The sequence below is a fragment of the Neltuma alba genome, unplaced genomic scaffold (genome assembly GCF_004799145.2).
Source record: "Neltuma alba isolate B1F8T4 unplaced genomic scaffold, ASM479914v2 tig00012343_pilon, whole genome shotgun sequence".
Classification (NCBI taxonomy): domain Eukaryota; kingdom Viridiplantae; phylum Streptophyta; class Magnoliopsida; order Fabales; family Fabaceae; genus Neltuma; species Neltuma alba.
The window spans coordinates 332,243-349,414 of NW_021636852.1; the positions used below are offsets into that span (position 1 = coordinate 332,243).

At 30.4% G+C, this 17,172-nt stretch overlaps 1 protein-coding gene across 1 annotated transcript in view; it reads left to right on the forward strand.

Annotated features, from left to right (window-relative positions):
* The first annotated feature begins 6,864 nt into the window (after positions 1-6,864).
* LOC114726158 (MADS-box protein AGL42-like) overlaps positions 6,865-17,172 on the forward strand; it is a 35,299-nt gene continuing 24,991 nt past the window's right edge. The window contains exons 1-4 of the mRNA XM_028912723.1: positions 6,865-7,046; positions 12,980-13,055; positions 13,676-13,737; positions 13,886-13,982. Of these exons, the coding sequence (XP_028768556.1) occupies positions 6,865-7,046; positions 12,980-13,055; positions 13,676-13,737; positions 13,886-13,982 (417 nt within the window). The remainder of the gene's footprint in view (positions 7,047-12,979; positions 13,056-13,675; positions 13,738-13,885; positions 13,983-17,172) is intronic.

Here is a 17,172-nt window from a genome sequence, read left to right on the forward strand (position 1 = left end):
CTTTGATACTCAATATAAGAGTTTGACTTTTAATTTAGTTCTAAATATATTTTAATTTACTTTGTCTATTATATTTATATTTTTTTTCCTAAAGTAATCTTTGTAGTAATTGTACATGTTAAAGGTTTTATCAAATGTTAAAGCTAATATACTTGATTAGTAAGAATATTTTAGAGAAGACAACACATATTTATTAGAAATAACTAATTTAACAGACTTTCTTAATCTACTCAAATTAACCAACTAGCTCTTATATTAGGGACAAGAAGATCTATAATTATGAGGGAATATATGCTAGATGATCCGAATTCATATGGTAAGCACTCAAACATTCTCCTCTAGTCCTATTTATAAGTCATTTTTAACATATTTCACATATATTAAGAAAAATCTTAACCTTTACTAACTCTTATTTAAAATTCAATAATTTTTCAACTTTATCCCTATTTAATATACACTATACCTCATGTAAACAAGATCAACACAACAATAAATGAAGGGTAAAATTATACATCCATACAAAAAATTTCTTTCAGTGCCCTATAAATATGACTGAAAAATATCTTCTCTCTCTACCCTAAATATCACCAACAGGGTAGATTCCAATGCACTAATAGCATTTGGCTTGCTAATTCCAACTGACAATAATACCCTATAGTATCCCCTGGAGTTAGAAAAATAAGCCGAGCAAGTTTAGGCCTAAAAATTGTGAGAACAAGGCTTAAAATTTTTCCCTTCAAATAAAAAATGAGCTTAAAATAGTTAATCTTGTAGGGTTGAGGCCCCTTTAGACCCTTTTATAATTTTTTTTTAAATTTTTTATATAATTTTAATATTACTGATTTTTTTTAGTGTTAATGATATTTCAAATATTTAGTTATTATTATCATTTTGGAATTAAAGTTCATAAATAGTTTGATTTATTTGGTTTTAGACAATAATTTGTCCAATTAATAGTTAGAATGCAAAATTTAAAAGTGAAATTTCTAAGAGAAAAACTTGATATCTTTATCACCAAAGAAGGGCATACTCATAATGATGATAGTGATGATGAAGTTTTAAAAAATTGATGATAGTATTTCTCTATTACACATTTGCACTCTTGATAGAACTTTTAAATGTTGTTGTCTCATTAGTAGATGTTTTAGATGTTCTTAAATATTAATAGATATTTAAATATGATGATGTTTTTTTATTTGTGATTTAATTTTATTCATATCTATTTCTTTTACTAGTAATTTTATTGCTTTATTTTTATTTTTTTATAAAATATATAAGAAATATAAAAAATTGTATTTTTTTTTAAACGGACAAAAAGCCCGCTGGTTGGCCTAGGGCCCATCAGCTTAAGGACCATGCTTAACAAAATGAGATATTTTTGAAATTTTGGGCAGGCTTGTTAAGGGTAAGGTTTGGCTTGACCTGGTCTGTTTTCACCTCTAGTTGGTAAATAGCCATGTAAATTCTCAGGTGTTTGAACAAGAAAAAGAAATTGTGTTGAAGATTTAATGCTTTGCGGTTTGATGGTTTGTTGTAATTGTAGCAACTAGCAAAAACAAATTGTGTTAATTTGATAATTTTGTATTTTCTGTTTGTATTTTAGGTAAATTGGGTTGAATTATTGTAATTTTGAATTGATTTATATGTGTTTGAAATTTGTTAAAAAACAAGCCTCTTAACAAGTCACAAGCCAGGCTAGGTCTAATTACAGGCCAGGTTTAGACTGAACAAAAAGCCTTTCACAACGATACACCGAGAGTACCATGGAAGAGGTTTAATGTTTTTATGTAATATATACGTCGATAGCCAAATGGCTAAAAGAACAATAAAGAAAAGGGTCAAGGTACAAAAATATCTATAAACTTGTACAAAAAATGCACCCACCATCATAATTTTTTTTGAGGTGCAAAAATACCCATAAACTTGTAAAATTAGAACAAAAACGACATCGCCGTTAAATTTGACTAATGATCGTTACTTTTTATGGTGGGGCCATTGCTAATGTTATTAAAGTATCAAAATGCCCCTAAATAAAAGAAACAAAATAAGACGAGATGCAAAAATACCTATAAACTTTTGAAAAAAATACATTAAATACCACATGTTTTTTCACAAGTACAAAAGTACTAATGATAGTGAAAATAAACTAATTCCTTCAGTTTTAGTAAAAAAAAAATCTATTAAATTTTATCATACTATTATAATACTAATAATTTTATGATTAATTTATACGTTTAGTCCTTTAAGTTTACTGAGTTTCAACTTAGTTTTAAATATATAAAGTATATTTTTAGTTACTAAATGTTAACACTATTGGTCTCGTTAATAGAAAATACTAACCCAATAAATTTAAACAGTGACTCTGCATAAGTAACCATGAATGTGTAAATAAATTGATTATTTCATTTTTTTTAAAAAAAGTATTATGCTATTATACTTTTGGACCTCAAAATTTGTGTCAAGTTTTATTTTAACTTCTTAAAAATATAAAGTGTACTTTTAGTCTATTAATTTTTTATATATTGAAGGATGGTTGTTGATGTTAAAAATCATTCTATATCTTTATTAGGTTTTATTTTAAATATTTTTCGATTTACAATTTTTAGACTAAAGATTAATATTTTAATATTTAATTACAAAGTTACCATTTAAATTTGCTAAATCAAACTTTACTGTTAATGAAACTAATAGTGTTAACACCACGAGAATTAAAAATACATTTTATAAATTTAAGGGGCTAAATTGAAAGTTGATGTAAATTTGGAAGACTAAATATATATATCAACCGTAAAATTATTAGTATTACAATGGTATAATAAAATTTAGAAGAGTTTTGCTAAAACTGAAAGAATTAATTTATTTGCATGATCATTGGTACTTTTGCACCTGTGAAAAGATATATAGTATTGGGCACACTTTTTTTAAAAGTTTATAGATATTTCAGCATCTTCATCTTTTTTTTGTTTTCCCGAGTTAAGGACATTTTGGTATTTTCATAATATCAGTGTGGGCCCTACTACAAAATATAACGGTTGTTTGTCAAATTTAAATGCAATGTCATTTTTGCTCTGATTTTGCAAGTTTATAAGTACTTTTGTCCCACAAAAAAGGTTATGGTGATGGGTGCACTTTTGGTATAAGGTTAGGGGTATTTTTACACCTTGACCCTAAAGAAAAAGAGCTTGTAAAAGACTGGGGACCTGAAAATAAACCGAGATTATTCTGTATGTATCAATTAAAACATAGGGGTGCGCATACCAAAAATATAAGAGGCAAAAGGGTGCTGGCCTGCTTGGACCAAAATATGACTAGTTCAAACTAATAACTAATTATAAGTAAACCAAGCCCATTTATAATTTTAACCTTAAAAAAAAAAACAGGCTCGGGTCGTCTGATAAGCTTAATAGGCTTATTATTAAACCTGAGCCTGATCTGATAAAGTAAACAGGCCTTTCTACAAACCCAAGCTTGTTCTGATGTCTAAATAGGTTAGGCCATTTATAGGCCAAGCCACAAGCCCCTAGCAGGCTCCCTGACCTATTTTCACCCCCAGCTCCAACCCAATTTTTTCAAAGCAAAGGCTCACTAGGGTTTGCATTATGTATTCCTTTTGTTCTTTTTTATAAACAACAACTACCGTCTTCTTTTTATCCTTTAAATATATGCAACATTTGCAAGGTTTTCTTAGATTTATGTAGCAATTTTCCTATTTTACCTCCATTAATTATTTATTTTAATACTCAATATATTAATTATCTCATTTTCAAACTATCATCGCTCTCCATTACACATTCTCTTTCTTTCATAATTCTTTTTATTATAATAATTTTCTTATTCTCTTTCTTACATTTTCTCTCCCCCATACATAATAGTATTTTAGAGAAAAAACTCCTAATTTTTACTCATTTATTATCTTTGACTAACTTTTTTATCTATGTAATAGAGTTTAAGGTTGCTTATAAAGAGGGACGGAGGGAGTAACATAAAATTGTTATTGGTAATTATTATTTTGACAAAATCTAGATAAAATTCTTTATATATCTAACTACACATTTTTTGAATAAAAATTAAAAGATGCAGCTATCATGTTTTCATGCTTGGAACCAAATTGCAAATTATAGAAGTTTAATTATTAATTTTAAATTATAGAAATAATTATAAAATTCAATATTTTTAGGAACTAATAATGTAATAAATTGAAATTATTTCAAAACTATTATACCTGATTTTTCCTTACATATTTCCTAATTTAGTCACTAAAACAACTTATTTCATGTCAGCAACGAAATAATGTACCGTCTAAAGATATCACTTATTTAGGATTTGTTTGATTCTTATAAGCACTTTCATGTAAATTGAAATAACTTCTTCCACATAACTTGCCTCGTATTTTGTAAATCATAATTAAAAAAATAATTGAATAGCTGTTTATAAGTTACTATAATCATGCTCTTACATGTTTATGTTCAGGATATGGAAAAACATTTTTACGGACTTTGATAGCCAGATTCCTGTCCAGAATATCATTTTGATGCTTTTGATGCTATCTATTTTAATTTTTTCCCAAAGAAATAAATGGTTCTAAGTTACCAAATGAAATATTAATTATATTTTTTTAAAATTATTTTTATTCAAAATTATATTAATTGTAACTTTTGTAACTTATATTAAATTTAATTCATTGTGTATTAAATAAAGGTAAATTTGAAAGTTTATTTTATTTCCATATAAATTTAATGAGTTAATAATCTCATCTTGATTTTGATCAAATTAGATGTTTAGAAATATTTCATAATAAGAATAGCATTACATTTTAGAAAAAAGGGTAACCACCCAAAAAAGTCCTTTTTTTTTCCCTTGCGAAAGGAAAACTAGTTCCGTTAAAACATCTCTGGTTAAAAAAAACAAAAAAAGTTCCGTTAAAAAAAATCTAAGAACCAAGTACAAGTAAAAATTGCCCTACATTTAGCGTGCTAAGCATTAAATCCACATTAATTGCCCAACTTTTCACTAGAATAAAAAGACGGGTTTAGGTACAAATTGACACATAAAACATTTTCACATGCACATTTGATACACTCTTCTGGTTTACAAAACAGAAAGAGGAGATATTTTTCAGTTCTATTATAAGGTACTGAGAGAAATTTTTTGTATTGATGTGTAATTTTATCTTTCATTTATTATTCTGTTGACTTTGTTTACATGAGATGTAATATAGGAATAAAGTTGAAAAGTTATTAAATTTTAAAAGAGATTAATGAAATTTAAGGTTTTTTTTTATTTGTGTGAAATATGCTGAAAGTGCCTTATAAATAGAACTAAAAGATTATAACATTTTTTTGAATGTAAAAATATACATGAAGACTCCAAAATGGAACAAATAAGTCACCACTTACGTCTACCAATATAACCATTTAACAAACATTTCAATTAAAAAAATGATACAAAAATGGTGTAAATAAACATGTCAATTAAGTTATATGTATTGCTTTTGCATAATCAAATCACTGGTTATATGAGTGGGGCAGCTACAAAAAACGTAAGGTAATCGTATATTTCCCCAACAACATTTCATTTATAGCTGGCTGCTTGCCATGCCATAGCCATATAAAATTTGTCTAGTTCATAGTTCCATTAAAATCACTTGGAAAATAAATTATCTTCCAATTCAAGAGACTTAATAAGTTTGTTGCGAGATTAGCCCAAAAAAGAGTTTGTTATAAAAAGGTAAGGTGAGTGAGGGGTATTAAAGGTTAAACCTCACAAATTTAAGCGTACTCGAAAGCTGAACCATCAGAATTATGTGCCTCACTTTATTATTTATTACCATTCTGATTTTAAATTTAAGTCACTCCTGTAAAAAAAAAGTTTTGGTCTTTTAATCCTTAATATAAGTTTCTTATGGTATATTTAATGTTTGTTATTTAATTACTCTTATTTAATTTATTTACCAGACCCACGATTCCAGGCAGGACCAGTATTGACGAAGACCGGCCTTTTCTCACAGGTGGGGCTCGCACTTCGTTGCTGTTAATGTCATGCGTGAACCTTGCCAACGCACGCTTTAACAGCTCTTTCTTAATTTTCCTATTACAAACATAAATAGGTTTTAGAAACTTTACCATTTTCGTAAGGCTGATAATCGATAATCAAGCTCTCTTTTTCTCCCCCGTTTCCACTTTTTACTCTTTGGTGGGTTTGAGGTCCCATCATCGACTTTTCAAACAGTTGAGTTACTGTGGCCATAGAATAAAGAGCTGGAGGACTGAACCCAAAAGTTGCTGCAGCTCCGAATCATTAGGGTTTCCAAATATTGTCCTCCTGAACTGCAGACCATTCAAGTTAAACTGTTATTTTCTCCGAAAAAGGATTTTCACTTTTGATCAACTCTTGACGCTTTAATTTCCGGCTTCTTCCGGCGAAATATTTATCCTCCTGTAGGAGATTCTAAAGATTCCAAAGCTTCGTAAGTCTTCTTTATAATATTCCAGTTCTTTACGGTCAGTTCTTTGTCTATCCCCGATCGAAAGTTTTGGGATGAGTACCATATTTAATTTCTCTTAAAGATCCGAACCTTTTTTGTGGCTATTATATCAACCAATCCAACTCCTTCTGCTAGACTGGGAATGATCTTTTTGTCTGCGAGATCGGGTTCTGTGATTTCTCATTTGTGGGGTTGAGCAGAACAATAGGGGAACATATCGATTCCTGGAAATCTTCTAATCTTTCCCTTTCATTTTCTATATGATTATTGTTCCTTTTTCCGCCAAAAAAGGAACTGTTCTTGAATTAGATTCGCTTGGTGTTTGTCTAGTCTAGGGTTTGAGATTGGAATCTAATCAGCATTTGGTGTTTCATTAGGAGATGGGAAGAGGGAAGATTGAGATTAAAAGAATTGAAAACGCAAATAGCCGACAAGTGACATTTTCAAAGAGAAGAAGTGGGCTTCTGAAAAAGGCCTACGAGCTATCGGTTCTGTGTGATGCCCAAGTAGCTGTGATTGTCTTTTCTCCACAAGGCAGGCTCTATGAGTTCTTCAGTTCTGAGTAAATTCTCTTTCCATTCCAATCTGCACTTTAATTTACTTCTCCTCATTAAATGCTTTGCTTGGATTTTGCTTTGCTTCCCACGTCAAGCATGCTTTCTTTCTTGTCTTGTTCTCTGCATGGTACCTTCGTATATATCTCTTGGTGAATTTGTGATATAAGGGATTAATTGTTTTTTATTTTGATTCTAAGTATAAAACCTCAATTTATTTTTTCTTTCATATTTAGCTATATGGTTTTTGTAATGATAATAGTTCTAGCTAATACACTTAATTAACAAAGATATTTAAAAAAACAGGATCTATTTATTTTAAATAATTAACATAACTAGTTTTTTTTAATCTATTTAAATTAGTTAATTAGTGTTTATATTAATAACTGGAGGTAATATTTCTAAAGATTTTGTCAATAACGACTGAAGTCGTGTCATTCATTTTTTTCCTCTCTGAACATTCGTAGTCATTTTGTACTTTCTAGAACTGTGGGAAAATGGAGGACTTGCAATCTTGCATAGTTGAATTGCCCAAATTAAAATTGATTCTACAGTCATTTGGCGGCCACATCTTCCACCATAATGATGATTAGGTTTTTGGGCACTTGGCCTGTAAAAGCTTGCGTACAAGGACAATGATGAATAAAGTAACGTTCTAGTGAAAATTTGTTATGCATTAAAATGAATGTTCAAAAGTTTAACTATGTGTGTCCTTTAAGCTGATTAGCCAAACCGACAAAAGAGTTGTAAAATTAAATTAGGGAAATAAAGCTCAACAAAAAATAAAGTGAGACAAAATCTAGATTATATTTCTGTGTATATATAATATAATGTGTGTTTGGGGGTGGGATTTAGTGTTTTTTTATAAGTGGATGGAGAGAACTTTAAATACCAATCTCAATCCATTGATCAAAAAAGCCTGACACTATTTCGGCCTGGTATATTGAAAGTGCATGAATTGTAAGAAATAGTTTAGTGATAAGAAAATATTGTTCTCACGAAGATTTGTATTAAAAATTTAGCCAAGCAAAATATTTTGTGTATGGAACTGCGAACAGACCCAACATATGATTGGCGTCTAAAATGTAAAATAAAGATGCTTAACATTGAAATTGATTAATAAGGACTCTATGGATGCATTAAGGCTTAGAATTATGTATCCGTTTGCACCTCAAGAGCATACTCAATCAAACACCTAATTATATTTGCTTCTCAATGGATTATGCCATTCAAGGGTAGTCATTTACCTACAAATTCTCCCAAGTCTCCAAATAGGTGTTTAGTTCAACTAATCTCTTAATCTTCAAATAGGTGTTTAGTTTTGTGGGTAAAAGACTTTAGGTTATAAAACACAATATAATAGCAAAAGTCATGACTTTAATTTGAACCTCTTTAGAGTGCTAGAGTCAGGAAGTGATTCTGTCCCCCTTCTCACTTCTGCATAAATTTACCTTCCTCATGTTTCTTTCTTTGTCGTTCTTCTTCTTTCCAAGAGCTTCTAAAGTTCTAGAATGGCTTGATTCCTTAACCAGACCTGACCCTACCAACAAGATAACAACGATTAAACCAGAAATTACACCTGAAATCAAAACAAACTATACATTTTCTTATCGTGAATATTAAAAATACATACAAACACCAAAAATTCAAGAAAAATGTGTTGAAATGACATAATCTAGAGCTTTGATCATGGCCCTGGAAATAAAAGAGAATTCAAACAAATAGTTAAATTTTAAATAAAAGATTACATTTATTCAGATCAAATCCTAATGCAAATTAAATCTAAAAGACAATTCTAATAAAACAAAAATCCTAAATATATTTGAGATAAAATAAGATAAATCTAGTTAATCTCATATTCCATTATTTCAACTTGTAGCTTTTAGAATAGGACTCTCTCTTTTTATAACCATCTCTCATCAACAATAATGACTAGGTTTAGTAAAATAATATTACTATTAATTATTGTTCACAAATTTGTTTTTTTTTAAGTGTTTGTCTTTTATAGATAGAATTCCAATTCCAATTTTGTATTTCAACTGTACCCATATTTAAATATAAACTTTAGGGTTTATTATTATTTTCTGATGCCGTCTAATAAAAATCAAGTATCCTTCCTACAAATGGCTTATAAAAGTAACAGGAGGTAGCAAATTTTATAACCTAAGGGCATGATTAACCTACAAAACATTCAAGTCGTGAGACACCTGATTGATTCATTACAAGCTCTTGCTCACAGAATTTTCCTCTTTCCCTTAACTTCTCAGTTGACATATTCATTATAGTATATTCGAGTAATTCTATATGTATGCTATAGATTTATAGTTCCAATGAAATTTTTTTAATTTAAGTTGCATCCAATTTTTTATTTATTTTAAATTAATTAGTTTGCATAAGTTGGGAAAAAAAAAATTCTGATACGTCTAGATAACAACCAATTTGATCGTGGTGTGCGCGTATTCTTTTGAGATGCGTGTGTGTGTGTGTGTGTGTGTGTGTGTGAGTGTAATGTCCTTCTTAATTATATTCTAACTGTTAGTTAATGAAAAATCATACCAGGTTACGCCGATACCCCAAGAAGTTATAATTACATGTTGAAACCTTTACAGATCTGTAATAGTCAAAACGCTTATATATAAGACGATGTATGCTTTTAATTACGTTTATATGTTAAGAAATACAATAAAAGGTTGCCAATTTTTTGTTGTATTTAAATTTTAAAAGAAATAACTATTTTGAGCTTTCTGTTATAAATTGTTTCATATATGGTGCGAATAAATTAGTAAATTGCACGGCATACGTAATGCTTCATATTTGGAAGTACGTAGATTTTTAATGACAATTGTGAACTCTCAAGTTCTAGTGTTCAACATTCATCGTATTGGATGATCCATGTGGAGCGCATTAGTAAGTCTTATGTGTCTAATGAATATTTTTCAATTCATCGGATTGTTGAGAATCTTTTGGGAATGCACATTATTCACTATCCCTGTGCTTGATACATGTGATGATAAGCAGCTAGTTGCTCATGACTTGGTAAACTAATGTTCAAATCATTATTAGTAGAACTGCTTATATTTAGTGCTATATTGTGTTTTGAATATGATTTTCTGTCATAAAAGGACACCTATATGCAACTAAAAAAGGAAGAAATTTAATTGAAAGTCGATAAAGCCCATAAAATTTCAAAATTGTCCTCAATGAAATTCATTATTTAGAAGATGTTGTCTGGTTATCTAAATAGGAATTTGTTAACCCTTTAAACTTTTAAAATTGCCGTCAATGAAGTTCATTAGCTAGAAGCTATTGTTTAGTTAGCTAACTGGGACCTTGTTTAGTTACTTAAGGAGTATCAAAGTAAAGTTTATTTAAGGAAAGACTGGTTAAATCCTTTAAAATTTTAAAATTACATTCACTGAATTCCATTAATTAGAAGATGTTAATTAATTAGCTAGTCGAGAGTTTATTAATCAGTTAGTTAGTGAATATTAAAATAAAGGATATTGTTAGAAAAAGTTATTTTTTTAACAAAATGCCTTGCATTAAAAACTATAGAAAGGATCTTATTAAAAAACATAGGAGAGTACGTAATTACGTAATAAATGTTTTTTTTTGGGCCAAATGCTAATAAAAGTTTTGAATATAATTTTTTTTTGCCAGAAAATGTTTTATAATATAAATAAATGATATGATGAACAAGGAAATTAAATTATTTTTATTTTAATATGTTTATTTATTTATTTATTTCTCGTTATGCTTCACGTGTATGTGTATACGCTTGACGGCTTGAGTGTGTGCATATGTTGTTTTTTTTAATTTTATATGCTGTTCGTTAGTGCTAGGACTTGGATGTTTTAATAATAGAATGATAAATTATTCCTTTTTCTCCTTGGCATTGTATTGAAATAAGTCATAGAACGATTTTCAGTTTTGGCATCAAGAAAAGAACAATTTTAACTAATTCACCCTTTTTTGGGGGGAAAAATTTGATGTTATCTTTAACCTTATTAAAAAAAATACTAGTTTTTTAAGTGCACACTGCATTAATGTCAAAAGTTTCATTAAATTATTCTAAACGGAAACGAAATAAACACTAATGTACCGGAAAAACAAGAAAAGGGGTAAATGGAAACCAAATTTGTTAACACTACATATGTTGCCCTACATTTTGGATCAAACTATTTATTTGTATGGAAGTTGTACATTTAGGATTAGAGAGAGTATAAATGTAACAATGTAATGTAGTTGAAGTCAAAGGTTTAAGTGAAAGTTAATAACCTTTAATATTGCTTAGCTACAATGTATAAAAATATGGATGAATTTATATATATAATTTGGAAGAATTTGAACAAATTAAAATATGTCTAAGCCCAAAACAACTCTACAATATTATAAGAAAAGAGGCCACAATGTCAACACAAACCAAAAGCTTATCACAGGTTTACATTCAATGCTCACAGTGATAAGCACCACATGCTTATCATTGTATATATTTTTTATAATAAATTTGGTTTTTTAAAAGAAGTTATGGTTATGAAATTATTCTTATTTTAAATCATGTTTGTATTATAATAAAAAAATTTAAAGGCAAATAATAAAATCAAATTAAGATCAATCTGGATTGTCTAGATTGATGATGAGCACTTCTTATTTATTTTCTTTATAAGCATGAAATGTGGACCCTTCGGGATAATTCCTTTAGGGGGGAAAAACAGCTTTTTCAACCGACAAGTATTCGTGTTACAGCTAAACTTTATATTGTGCCGTGGTGAAACCTATATTAACAGACTGTAATCAATAAAAATTTCCAACTCCTAAACTCTATATCTTGACAATGGTCTAAGTTCCTACATGAAGCTGTAGAGATGAATACTAACCAATGACACTAATTTTACTCAAAGCTCACAATATGAAAACAAACTTCGAAACTTGAATGATTGGGATGAATTTTCCCCAAGACCAATTCAATCTCATTGCAATAGCCTAATATGCCACAAAAATGCATCAACTCAAATCCAAAAACTTATGGATCGAAATATCACCTTTTAGAACCCCGTTTCCAAAGGTGCACTCCTGTGTCACCATCGAACTGTAACCACAAGCAGTCGTTCTGAACCATAAGAAGTTCAAGTGATGAAATTTCCCAATACACATGATGCGCCTTTGGTTCAAGAAAAGTGATCAAACACTAAACACAGTAAACCATCAACAAGTGAATGATATAATTATTAATTTCATTTCATCAAATGTTCAGCCACATAAAAAGTCTTGTTCCAAGAACCAATCCCAAAACACCAACAAATGTAAACTATATTATATGCTACATAATGAATGCCAGAAGTAATATGAGTTACCTATACATCTGCCAAATATATCATATGTATGCAAATCCCAAGTGACCAAATAAAAAGAAACTAATAAAGGAGTCTCATATCATATCAGTGGAATTATTATTCACTTCTCCAGTTCTTTGTCCTTGGACGCACTTGAATTTTCACCTGAAAAATGGGAAAAGAGAGAAGAATAAGAGGCACACATCTCATTACCATTGTTGATATACATTCATTTGTATATTTTCCTGTTCAAGATCTACATTTTCATATATGAATTCCATTGCTGAATTTTCATTAAAATCCACCGAGCCAGGAACTTTGATAGAAGCTAGGTGTGGTTTTGATGATGCTGTGACAAGCATAGAGCCAAACATATTGTGAATATTTAATTATCTCAGTTTACCTGTTTGTGTTTCCACTTTTCTTCTCTGTCGTCTTTTTTTAAAGCGAATTTAAGTTAGTTTAGTGTGTGTGTGTGTGGGGGGGGGGACTGCATTTTCTCTGCTTGACGATGAAAAACAGTATTATTTTAGCTACGTAGTTGCAGATGGTTGTGCACACAGAGCTTATATATTAATTATGATTTGTTTTGATCGCTTCAACTCCAGAAACATCATTGACCGATATGTTAAATATGGCAAAAATGCTGATATCAACAAGTTGGCAGAGGAACAACTTATCCAGGTTAGACTCCCTTCCTACGGTTGTAGAACTTCGAAATTATGAGAATTTTTATTTATTAACACACATATATGCTTTGTGCTGCGAATATTTCTTTCTTTCTTTTAAAAAAGGAAGGTTATATAAGTAGAGTCATATTTGTTGACCAAATTTTCTTTAGTTTTGTCACAGTAGAGTCTCTTATTAATCGTCAGACCGTTAACCCGTTCTTTGGTTTTTTTTTTTTTTGGCCATAACTCACCCACTTGTTATACCCTTCAGATCACAAAACCTTAAAGAGGCACTTGGTGTTGTTTGATTATATCCTTTAGTTTTGTGAATAATTTTCATCTATTGAGCCATGTGAGAGCTTGATCAATGATTGAAGAACACCGGTACCATGTATTCACTAAATTTCATCTTTTACATTTCATTCTTCCACAAGTATTTTAAAGATTTGTAATAATAGTTTTGATTGATACATTATGTAATGTTTAAAAGATGTTATATATTGTAAAGTTCATTGTAATTATGCTATGCCTATAATTCATTACATTCACACGTAGTTTGAGCGAAATAACTTGTTAAATTGAATGATATCTAAATATAACTTAAATCTAATAGATAACTGGTATTACATGCAGCAAATGAGGTCTACCTGTGCAAGTATGGCGAGGAAAATTGAGCTACTAGAACTTTCTCAAAGGTTGCCCCCTTGTTTTTAATACCTTGCTTGTTTGTCTTGTGTCCTAGAATTGACTCTTTCTGATAGTACTTATGTGGAAATTGAGATTACTATTACGTACAGTTTTTGATTTAGCTAATGATTTTTGTTTAAATGATCATATATATAGGAAACTGTTGGGACATAGCGTAAGTTGTTCTCATGAAGAACTTCAAGCAATTGAGGGCCAGCTTGAAAGAAGTTTGCAAAACATCAGAATAAGAAAGGTAAGTATAAACAAATTTCATGAGCTGTCATCATTGTTTTTTAAAGTGGATCCAAATTTTCATCAATGAACTATCTGATAAATTGGAATTTTGTGTGGTTCGGAATACTTCTAAATTGAATATATTCCCTCACATTCAAATCATAGCTCTAACCTCAAAATCATGTAATACAGAAGATCCACATCAGTTAGACAATTAATCTAATTCGATAAACTCATTTAAACCCAAATTAACTGGTGGAATATCTCTATAACTCCAAATTCCAATATACCCGAAGGGGTAAAAATTCAAGTATAGATTACTTATTGTTCACTGTTTAGCTTTATCTGCAAGAGCACATGTCGCTAGTAGTACAAAGATATCGTTTTCTTAGAGACTAAGACTTGACAAGTTAAAAATAACAATTGTGTTCAAGATTAGGTTAAGTGAAAACATTTGAAAAGAGTATTGTTTAAAAGGAACAATTGATTAAAAGTTAAAAGAATTATGATTTAAATGAAAATTAGATTGTAAACTTTGATTTCAAGATGGAAAGAACCTAGGGTTACTTCTCCCCGTTGGACTTCAGAAGACTTAATTAACTCCTCTTAATTAGTTTCTTAACGAAAACATTTGTTTATCTAAGGTTAACAAATATTTGATTAAGCTTTTTCAAGTTAAAACTAAATTTTCTTTCTCATCCAAATGCTCAATCTCTTGAATCATTCAATGAAATCCTTTTTAAAACCCAACCTTAATATGACAATGCTAGGTTAGTAACTTTATCTCTAAGTTACCAACAAACCATCTATTCAAACGACAAATCTGAAGTCTATCTCAACTTTGTCCAAGTTCTTTGTGAAAATAAGCTTTCTCAGGTCAAATTTAGATGAACAAAACTTCCTAAATGGTGGCCAAACATTTAGGAGCATGAAGCACAAGACAAAACTAACAGATATATAACATTAATAGCTAAAAGAGAGGAGAAGTCAAGTCTCAATCCATATAATAATTTGAAATAACCCTAGGGCAAGGAGTTTAGCTACTCATAATCTTAAAGAAACCAGAAATACAGCAAATACTTCGGTCCATATCAGATTACAAACGAAAAAAAAGAAGGAAAAAGAAAGAAAACAAGTTTGGAGTCCCAAATTTCTTCAAAACAGCAAACCCTAGCTTCAGTGTCTTCAAATTCCTCTTTTCCAAGCTTCTTTTTGCTGTTCAAACCCTCTGAAAACCAAGAATGTTGGCTCTCTGTGTTTTTCCCTTTTATCCAACCCTATTTTCGCATCAATAATCAAAACACATGCAGCATTTTTTTACTTGTTCGTTATAGCAAACATGCGCATTCACTATAACGAATGACACAGAGAGCACATTTTGGAGTTGCATAACTCTGGTTATAGCAGATGATATCCTTTGCTATAGTGAAGGACAAAATAGAGATCTTTCTCACTTTGCTTCTTCTACTTCTTCTCTAATTTGCTTCTAGCTTTCTTCCTTCCATCTTCTTGAAGCTTTTAACCACTACATTTGGACCTTCAATCACAATTTAAAAATAGTGAAATTCTCAATAATCTTTTACACATTTCTCCATGCACAATTTCTTTTGCAAAAGTTATTCCCAAAAAATAGGCGAATGCAATGGAAAGTGCTGAAATAGCATGAATTTCTAATAGTTAACACTTATTTATGTGTTTGGAAGCTTGGAAATGCACCCTAGTGGATGAAAATTCAAGCCCTAGTGGAGCCTTAACATTTTTCCTTCTTTCCCTACATTTTTATGTTATTTTGCATATGATACATCCAAGTCTGACTACATGTCTGCCCATGGTTGTAACACATACAGCTATATCTGCCCTCAGTTGTGAACAATTATACTACCCCGGTCCTTAATATAGGAGCTAGATAACTAATTTCTGAATAGTAAAAAAATTAGTTTAGTTAGTTATTTGTAATAAAAGAATGTTGTTTTCCCTAAAATACCTCTATTAATCATGTGCCTCGAAACCAATCCTTGATAGAGACTTCTTAACATGATCAATCATCATAGGGTTACTTGAGGGCGAAATAGATAAATACGGCAAACAAAGTAGATTAAAGTCTTATATTTAGAATCAAATTGAATCTCCAACTGGTTTTTATTAAAGACTGGATGTGATATTTTATAAACTTCAAAAATTCATAGTTTATTCTTTGGTTCAATTTTTAAAAGTCTCATTCTAATCAAGTAATTTCACTTGGTCCTTCAATTAATCCACTAAACAAATTGTGTCTGATTACTAAGGAACTTTGCTTTAATTACTTGTGTTGTTACAATTTTTCCTTCGAATTACTTAAACTTTCACCTTAAGAGGGTCACCTTAATTAATCCTTCATTATCTCGTTCAATTAACTTAATAAAAGTGACCAACGAGCAGTTGGTCGAGCTGGTAAGTGGGCTCACCCCCGTAAGGATGAGAACATGTGTTCGAATCCCGGGAAGCGCTCTCGTTGGGAGAGGGGCTAACCTCGCCTGTGTGGGCGGCACTCTCCCCCTCGAGTCTAGATTAGTCGGTTGCCAAAGGCGCCGGATTACCGGGCAGTGTATAACCAAAAAAAAAAACTTAATAAAAGTGTTTGGGATGTTACTTAAAGCATTGGCTTAAGAATACCCACCTTAGCTCTTGTTATCATAGGATGAATAGAACATGTGGGTTGAGGATTAAATGGTAGTTCTGGTGTGGTAAAGGTTGTTTGTAATCAAGAGGAAAAACTAGGAGATGTGATTGGACTTGAAATATTATGTGGATAAGATTAAGGTGCACATACTAAGGGTAATTTTGATCACGGAAAGGCGGAGACATATCAGATATAGACCATGCAATAATGGTTATTATTGAGGAAGTGGTAGCAATTAAATGAACAGCACATTTCGAGAAAAATATTGCCTACCAAATGAAGCTAAGCACGTGTAACCAGAATATAATTGGTGCAGTATCCTAGAAGTATACATTCAGAGTTCTATATAGGCGAGTTTATGATTGTTGTAAGATCTTAAAGAGAGATGGTATGAACAACCAAAGGTTTTGAGAATAGAATAACTCGGTTTGACATGAAAGGGTTGGAACAATGGAGTTTGATCAGCAGTAGTAGCAGAAGGAAAATAACTTATAGAGTACATAGTACTGAGAAATGCATGTTCCTAATAGCACAAAATGAGGTCGAAGGA